The sequence below is a fragment of the Pteropus alecto genome, unplaced genomic scaffold (genome assembly GCF_000325575.1).
Source record: "Pteropus alecto unplaced genomic scaffold, ASM32557v1 scaffold280, whole genome shotgun sequence".
NCBI lineage: Eukaryota > Metazoa > Chordata > Mammalia > Chiroptera > Pteropodidae > Pteropus > Pteropus alecto.
This window is the reverse complement of record NW_006430057.1, coordinates 420,097-429,283: the sequence shown is the minus strand read 5'-3', so window position 1 is coordinate 429,283 and position 9,187 is coordinate 420,097. Positions and strand designations below refer to the sequence as shown.

Here is a 9,187-nt window from a genome sequence, read left to right as displayed (position 1 = left end):
AATTTGAGGCAGAGGGAAAGTCCACCAACCTTCAAAGAGACGTGGCTTCCAGATCACAGCCAGAGAGAATTCGCACTCGAGAACCCCAAGTTTCGCTGCTTGCAAACTCACCCCAGTTCCCGGCTACTCACCCAGCACCAGGACCATCTGGCCGCACAAACAGTAGTAGACGTGGAGGGGCTTCTCGCCGTCGTCATACTCCTCCCGATCCCGGGTGTCAGAGCACACGACCGATCGGGACACAACTTTAGGCATGGTTCAAAGGAGAGGCCCACAAACTCCACGCCAAAAATAAGGGTTGCGCCTAAATGACGTAATAGCCCTGCGCCAAGCCTTTTCCCTACGTTGACTCTGGTCACGTGTCAGTAGTAGTCATGTGGACTTCCGGGAGGTTCCATTAGGCTAAAATGCTCAGGGGCGGTCCAGAGCAGAACCTCTTTTGCCTTGGCCTAAGTTAGCTGGGACTGCTTGACTCGGGACACTCTTAATATTATTTAAATTATTCATTTATACATCTATACATGTATGCATGTGTATATGCATATATATACATATATAAAACCAAATATAACTAAGGAATATGTATATATTATACACATTATAGGTTTAGTGCATTTTTAACTGTGCCTCTGATTTTAATGGCTGTATTCAGGATGAGTACCAAATAGAGACATTTTTTTAAAGCTGAGATATAATTCGCATGACATAAAATTCACCCTTTAAAGTGTATAATTCAGTGGTTTTTAGTATATTCACAAAGTTGTATAATCACTACCACTATCTAATTTCAGAGCATTTTTATCATCTCCCTGCAAAAATCCCAGAACCTTAGCAGTCAATTCCCACCTCTTTCTCAGCCCCTGGCAACCCCTAATCTACTTTCTGTTTCTATGGATTTTCATCTTCTGGACATTTCATATGCATGAAATCATACACTATGTGGTTGTTGGTATATGGCTTCTTTCACTTAACTTCACTTAACTTCTTTCACTTAACTTCACTTAACTTCTTTGACGGTCCATCAGTGTTATAGTGTGAATCAATAAAAAGTAATGAATCAGTAAAAAGGAACTTCAATTTTTTTTATAGCTGAATAATGTTTTGTTACATGGATGTAACACATTTTGTTTAGTCGTTCATCAGTTAATGGACATTTGGGTTGTTTCCACTTCTTGAATGTAATGACCAACACTACTATGAATGTTGGCGTACAAGTTTTTTTGAGGACATATGTTTTTTGTTCTCTTGGGTGTATATATTTAAGAGTAGAATTGCTGGGTCATATGATAACTTAATGATTAATCTTTTGAGGAACTGCCAAGAGTGTTTTCCAAAGCTGCTTTACCATTTTTATATTCCCATCAGGAATCTATGTGTGTGTAAACGGGGGTTTCTGATTTTGTCACGTCCTCACCAATAATTATTTTTGTCTGTCTTTTTGATCATGGCCATCCTGGTGGGTGTGAAGGAGTATCTCTTTGATTCACCTTTCCCTGCTGGCTTATGATGTTGAGCACTTTTTCACATGTTATTTGTCATTTATATATCTTTTTTGGAGAAATGTCTAGTCAAATTCTTTCCCCATTTTTAATTGGGTTATTTGTTATTTTATTGTCGAGTTGTAAGAGTTGTTATACCTTCTGGATACTAGACCCTAATCAAGTAAATGATTTGCAATAGAGGCATCTTAATGATCCTGTTTGCCACAGGAATAAGGGAATATCTTCCACCCTTCCTTTCTCCAACTCAGAAACTCTCCCAGAATGCTCTTTGTGGAGGACAGGATCCTAAAGCCACCCAGAATAAGGACATTAAGACAGTTTACATTGAATAACTTCAATAATCCAGATGATGACACCAAAATAGTGGGTTTTTAACAGAGAACTTACTGAATATAGCAAGAGCTTATGACTAGAAAATTGACAGGTTACCTGGAAGAAGTGTAATGTTCAAGATACACAAGATATAAACCAATGGGAATTTAAAGCAATCTGCTAGCCCTCGAACGAACATGAGTTAAATAAAGTATAAAAGAAATATCAGTGCAAGACTTAAAGAATCACAGTGTTTGCTCCTTAGGTCTTTGTCCAATGTCATCCCTTTGATTCTGTTATTCAGTATTTATTGATTTTGTACTGCATGTCAGGCACTGTGCTATATACTGGTTGTGTAGTGATCAATTATAAATAGTCTTCCCCCCTCATGTGGTGTAGTCTAGTGCAGGGGTGGGTAAACTTTTTCTGTAAAGGGCCAGAGAGTAATTACTTTAGGCTTTGAGGGCCAAGAGGTAAAATCAAGAACATTATGTAGGTGCTTATATAACAAGAGAGAAAACAAGTTTCCACAAATGTTTTATTGATGAAGTTCAAAATATAATCATAATTGAGTATAATTTTTGGAAATACAGGCCCGCTAATGGGAAGAATGGCATTCTTTGATAGAGGTAGATAACATTTCACTTAATTAGGGTTCAAAATGAGTGTCCTCTATCATCAAAATCAGTTGCGATCTCAATATACATTTAAAAGTTTTTAAGTTGCTTCGTATCTGGTCAAGTTGAGATTTTTAAGAATATTAAATTTGTAATAAAAGTTTACAATTTGATTTTTTTCAAGAGTCAACAAACTCCAAGCACGTGTTAGTAAAGGTCTTAAATAATTTTTAAAAATCAGTTGCAAACATTCATCTGCTAATGCTCATCTGCAACAAGATTTCATGTATTTCATCTCTGAAAAGAAATAAGAAAAGATAGTACTGCCAAATACTGATATCAATCCACAAGCAACTGATTTTAATTGAGCATATTCATCTCTTAGAAGACACTTAGAAAATCCTATTAGATTCTTGATATTTGCCTTTTAGTATGTTATTACATTGCAGAGTAATCACTTCCAATTGAAGTTTAGGTAGAAGCATCTCAAATGCACAAAATGATTTTGAAATTCAGAAATTTCCTTTGCACTTTGCATTGAGGTCCAAAAACTGACACGGGAACTGTAATTTGAGATCAGAAAATATATCCACTGCAAATTTGTGTGGGAATGCAAATCTCGATTTTTGTTTTAACTTTTTACAGCACAGGAAGTGATTAAAGTAACTTCATGTTACCTTCGATTCAAACAATGTTAGTTGTCATTGAAATGACTTTACTGCAGTACAAGTTTCACATATAAGCGATATTTTGCCTTGTAATTTTAGGTTAAATTCATTAAATAACATTATCAAGTCTACAGCAAAAGCTAATTTAAAAGACCACTCGCATCTACAGCCATGCTACCCTGAACAAGCCCAATCCCGTCTGATCTCGGAAGCTAAGTAGGGTCAGGCCTGGTTAGTACTTGGATGGGAGACCACTTAGGAAGACCAGGTAGAAAAAAAAGGGATTGTAAGCCGACAAGGTCCTTGCAATCTATGAGGTCAACCAAGGGTTGCCTCGCTTAAAAAAAAAATTTTTTTTAAAGTCCACTCAGCGTTCAAACAATAGTGATTGAGAGTGGTTCTTCTCATTCAGAAAAATTTCAATCTCAGTCCTATTCAGCTTCTATTTCTGACAAAAATTCTTGAAACTGACAATGGTTTTGAAACTGACACTGTTGACATTAATGATTGAATAACACAAGATAGATTTAAATATTTTCCTGCAAAGTGCCTGTTGTTCAATAACTCAATAAATAATCATAGGATTTAACCAACTTGCATTTTTCTCAAGCTTTGTACATTTGTCCAACTAAGCCCTTTTCTGTGTCGTACATATTCGTCACATGTTAACAGACTCTGCTTCAGGTTGTATTGAACTAGTGTTTACTTTGGAAATATTATCATCTGCAGTTGTTCCACAAAGATTACCCATACAGGCCAATTCTTCCAGTACTTTAACCTCAGCATTGACTCTGAGTAAACAACAACTGAACAGTATTGGTAACATCTGTGAACTCATCAAGAGTCAAGGAAAACCACTAGAAATCATTTACTCTGTTTTTTAAATGACTAATGATGTTACTTCCAATGTCCTTAGCTCTTCGAACCACCATTCATGTTGAAAGTCTGATAGTCTTTAAAAAGTTTATTTTCCCTGGACACATTTCCTTGACTTCTACAGTCAAACATGATTTAATTAACTCACCATCAGTTAATGGTTTTCCTTGCTTGACTAACAAATTAGCCACTCAGAAACTTACTTCGGCTGCAGCTTCATTTTCATTTTTGTGAAGAAGTCTGCTATGATAAGATATTCCATTTTAAACTTTCTAATTTTTCTAACCATTGCTTTCCTGTGAGCTGGGAACATTGCAGTGAGTGCTTAATTTGCTAATGTCCGTGTATATTGTATTCTTTTAGCAATGCTACAGTGTCATTGTGTAATAAACATAATGCTTTGACATCTGATTTGATCGCCGAATAGCCTACACTTAAACGCATGATATTCAAAATCCACTTTTACTTCCTTGTTTTGACATAATATATTCACTTTTAATTTTTAAAACTGCCACAATATTGTGATACACATGGCACTCAAAACACTATTGAGTTATAACTGTATCACTGTGATTTGTAGTTAACTGACCACGTGAAGTGATGAGAGCACCAAATACAGTCTCTGTCACAGCTACTCGACTCTGCCATTGTAGCACAAAAGCAGTCACGAGCAATGCATAAATAAAAGAGCATGTCTGTATCTCAATGAAACTTTATGAGAATTTAAATTTGAATTTTGTATTGTCTTTGTCATGAAATATTATTGAATATTATTCTTCTTTTGATTTTTTTCAACCATTTAAAAATATAGAAAATTATTCTTAGCTTGCTGGCCATAGGGAAAAAAATGGCAGGCTGGATTTAGTTGTAGTTTGCTGGTGGACATGGCTGGTTTGATTGAATTCCCACGTGCAACACTGTAGCCATGTATGCTAGTTTCCTATTGCTGCTGTAACAAACTACTACAAACCTAGTGGCTTAAGAAAACACAAATTTAATATTTTACATTTCTGGAGATCAGAAGTCCAAAAGCAATCTCAGTGGTCTAAAGTCAAAATGTCAACAGCACTGATTGCTCCTAGAGGCTCCAGGGAAGAATCCACTCTTTGCCTCTTCCAGGTCCTAGAGGCTGCCCACATCCCTTGGTTCCTTGGCTGGTGGCTGTATCACTCCAATCTCTGCTTCCATTGTCACATGGCCTTCTTTCTGAATTCAGACTCCTCCTTCCCTCTTACAAGAACTATGTGATCACATCAGGCCCACCTATTTTATATAATCTCCCCATCTTGAAAATCTTAATTTAACCACATCTGCAAAGTTTCTTCTGCCATATAAGGTCATATATTTACGAGTTCCAGAGATTAGGACATGGAGGTCTGGGGCTGGGGGCATTATTCAGCCTGCCACACCATTGTCTTTGTTTCCCTTGATTCAGCAATTCAGCCGGTAGTGAAATCCTGTTCATGCCCTAATTTCCCCCATTTCTCTTAAGTGTCACTATTTCTCTCTCCTCTCCCTCCTTTCTCTTTTCTCCTTTTCTCCTCCTTTCCCTCTTTCTCCTCTCTCTCCTTTTCTTTCCTTATGTCCTAGGGGCTATAGATGGACAGCATACTACTACTTTTACTGCTAAAAGCACATGCTGTGACAACTGTTGTTTCCTATGTGATTCTCTTGTCTTCTAAGGTTATTGGAGTCCAGAAAGACCTTGTGATTCTATTTTCTGTTGTTTCTTAGTTGCCATTTGTACTAAATTTTATCAATAGAAGTGGAAACTATAGGAAAAGAAAATTCTTGCCTTCACTGGTTAACAGAAATACAAACTCACAGCCTCATAAGGCCAGAAATGATTGTTTATCTGGTCTCACTCTCCAACCCAAAATAGTTCAGGAAAATCACAATCTATTCTGCATTTTGAAAGCCTCATCAATGAAATTTCACAATTTCCCTAGTCATATATTCCCATACTTCTCAGTCCTCCATTTAAAAAAAATTCTCAAATTCTTGCCTATGGACAATTTGGATTTTTTTTTTTTTTACTCTTCCCTGCAGTCACTGCTAATATACTGTAAGCTGCAAAGGACTTCTATTTTCTTGACCCTTGCTCTTGGGGCAGAGGGGATTCTTGGCTGTGAAGATATTATTTCTTCAAGATGTCAAGGTGAGAAGTGGGTAGAAGCACTGCTTGGTCAACTCTGCTATAGTTAGTATGTTCTAGCCTGATAATCATCTTTGTTAGAGCACGTTCTGTGTTGCTGCTTGCCATGACAACCCTGCTTCTGATGAAGAATGTGGGGGGCACAGTGTTCTTATTATTTTTTTTTTTTTAGGCGAGGCAACCCTTGGTTGACCTCACAGATTGCAAGGACCTTGTCGGCTTACAATCCCTTATTTTATTTATTTTATTTTTTAATTTTTTACATTTATAGCACCTGGTCTTCCTAGGCGGTCTCCCATCCAAGTACTAACCAGGCCTGATCCTGCTTAGCTTCCGAAATCAGATGGGATCGGGTTTGTTCAGGGTAGCATGGCCGTAGAGTAGGGGGCACAGTGTTCTTACATTGCAATTCCACTGTGCAGTCAGGATATTCTCCCCATATCCTGGTGCCGTGGGGCTTCCAAATGGCTTTGGTTCATGCTCCTGAGTTTTCTTAATTGGGTAGTTCAAGGAAAGAACAAAGGAGTTTCAGAAAACATATGAGCCCACAACAAACTCAAATACATCTCTAGCCTTTGATGGCTTTCAGATATTTATATCCAGTGGCAGGAGCTTCCCAATCTCTTTCCTACTCTGCGGTACATTATATGCCGCTTCTCAGTAGGATGTTTTCAACACATCCTTCTTAGGCTCAAACACCTATGAAAAGCTGCCTATCAAGCCTAATTCCTCATCCTTGCATTTGGGGGCATTTAATCAACTTCTGTCACCCTCAGTTTTCCAAGCAGAGGTCTCCTCATTCTCTATTAGCCACGTTAATCTGCCCACTATCCCCAGAATGTCCTTATTTGTGCTGTAGCCCTTATAGAAACTGCTTGAGTTCTTCTCTCCCAAGCCCTGCTTTTATCTCTTTTGAACAAAGTTGAAATAGATCTATCCCAGGAAGTTTGTTCTAACCCCACCAGACCAATGAGTCCCCTGCTGTGCAGTCCCTCAGCATTTGTGGATTCGTATGCTTCTGCTATGTATCTCACTGCTGCTCTGACAGTTAGAATTCTAAAACGCCACCCCTCCCTCAAGATTCCTGTCTACTGATGTGCACACACCTTCTTCCAGTTATTCAATCAGATGCAAATCTAGGTTCCACTGTGAGGGAATTTTGCAGTTGTAATTAAGGTCTCAAATTAGATTATTTTAAGATAAGACATTACTTAGGGGTGGGCCTGACCTAATCAGATAGGCCCTTGAAGTGAACTGGGCTCTTCCTGTGAGAGGGATTTGATGGGAAAGAAATTCTCTGTTGCTGGCTCTAAAGATGGAATAGGCCTCGTGACAAAGAATGTGGGAGACCTCTAGATGCTGAGAATGGTCCCGGCTGGCAGTCAGTGAAGAAATGGAGGCCTTAATCCTACAACTGAGAAGAGCTGAACTTGACCAACAGCTTGTGGTAATTTGTTGAGCAGTAATAGAAAACAAATACATTTGCTTTGGTGACTCTTGCTTTTGTTGATTTCATATATGTGTATTAGTGCAAGTTCCTACATGAGAGGAAAAGGTTTTTTAAATTTATTTTTGTACCACCTTCCCGCCACAGCCATAATGTGAGGCTCTTAGGGAGACTTGCCTTAACCGATATGTTGGAGTTAATGGGAGATATAAATCCTTGGCCATGAAGGTACCTGTTGCTAAGCAGCAGCTAGAATAACTACCATTGTCAAGAGTCTCCTGCCTCCCATGTTAGAAACAAATCTCTGCATATCTTATATCTTCTGGACATCTTCACATGGATATTTCACCTGTCCCTAAACTTCAATAAGCCTCTAAACTCCCTCTCCAAAAACCGCCCTTCCTCCTCTATTCTCTAATTCTGTTAATGGCACCTTTAAACCTCCAGTTGGGGCTCTAACCCTTGTTGACTCTTTCCTCTGTCTTGACTTCACATTCGATCTGTTGCCAAGTCCCCTCTATTCATCCGCTCCTCTCCATTCTTATTATCACTGCCTGGTTTGGTATTTCTCACTTGAAATGCTTCAAGAGTCTCTCTTGTAGCTGCTCTTCTGGGACCAATCTCTAATTTGCACAGCTCTAATTATGTCACTTCTCTGCTCATCCACCTTCCAAGAAATCCATTAGCTTGGCATTCAAAATTCTCCAGGACTTAACCCAAACCTACCTTTCTCATATTTTCGAAAGTTCTTAAATGAGTATTTTGCCTATCTTCTAAGTTATTTGGTGTTGACCTTTAAAAATTATTCTTTACAACTGTTATTGCTTTTGCAGGTCCTCATCCTGTGACTCTTCCCTGCAACCTGCAGGTTTTTTGCACATATCTTCCCGTTACTTTTACTTCAGATCCACTGTCCTTCCAATTCTCTGCAGTCGGACATTCTCAGACCTTGGACCCTTCTGAACATATACCAGGCGCTCAGCTTGTTGAACTGCCAAGGAGAAATGTGGTTCCAGAACCAAATTGTGAGTGTCCAGAGCTAAAACCCTATTCTCACCTTAAGCTCTCATTCCGTCCCTCAGGACACACACCACCATTTATTCTGCTTTGGGGTGATCACCAGCCCAAATGTTGGGACCCTAATCCCGCACATTCATCCCACAGAGAAGGGACCCACAGCCCCCCTACATAGTCGAGGCCGATTTATTCTTTTGATTTGCAGTGATTTCATAACGGGTCACACACATCCCCTCCCAGGTCTCCTGTGTCCGCAGGGGATGTTCACCCTAGAGTTCCCGCTTTCTGAGAACCGCTTTGCTTCCGCCCACTCCCTCCTCCTCTAGTTTGAGATTTCTGTCCTTCTCCCTCAGCCTCAGGGCGCACTTTAAGTGATCTGGTTAAAAAAAAAAAAAAGCCAAGAAAAGCTTCCCAGAGTTCGTCCTAGATTTGGCGAGTGGGGATGGAGCCCATTCCACCACCCAATCCTGATGAATTGTAGGCTTCGGTTGGCCCCACAGCCTGCCTCTCAGCGCTCGGCCGGCTTCGGCGGAGGTTTAATGACCTAAGCAACTTTCCATCCCACACCTCCACCCCACCCCCGTGCGTCTTGG

General features: G+C 39.4%; 1 protein-coding gene and 2 pseudogenes across 1 annotated transcript in view; 1 reads left to right on the top strand and 2 right to left on the bottom strand.

Annotated features, from left to right (window-relative positions):
* Positions 1–321, bottom strand: part of CUNHXorf56 (chromosome unknown CXorf56 homolog) — a 17,482-nt gene extending 17,161 nt beyond the window's left edge. The window contains exon 1 of the mRNA XM_006904702.3: positions 132–321. Coding sequence (XP_006904764.1) covers positions 132–255 — 124 coding nt within the window. The 5' untranslated portion in view covers positions 256–321. The remainder of the gene's footprint in view (positions 1–131) is intronic.
* A 2,939-nt stretch (positions 322–3,260) lies between these two features.
* On the top strand, positions 3,261–3,374 carry LOC112479209 (annotated as a pseudogene).
* A 3,018-nt stretch (positions 3,375–6,392) lies between these two features.
* LOC112479190 lies at positions 6,393–6,511 on the bottom strand (annotated as a pseudogene).
* Positions 6,512–9,187: the final 2,676 nt, after the last annotated feature.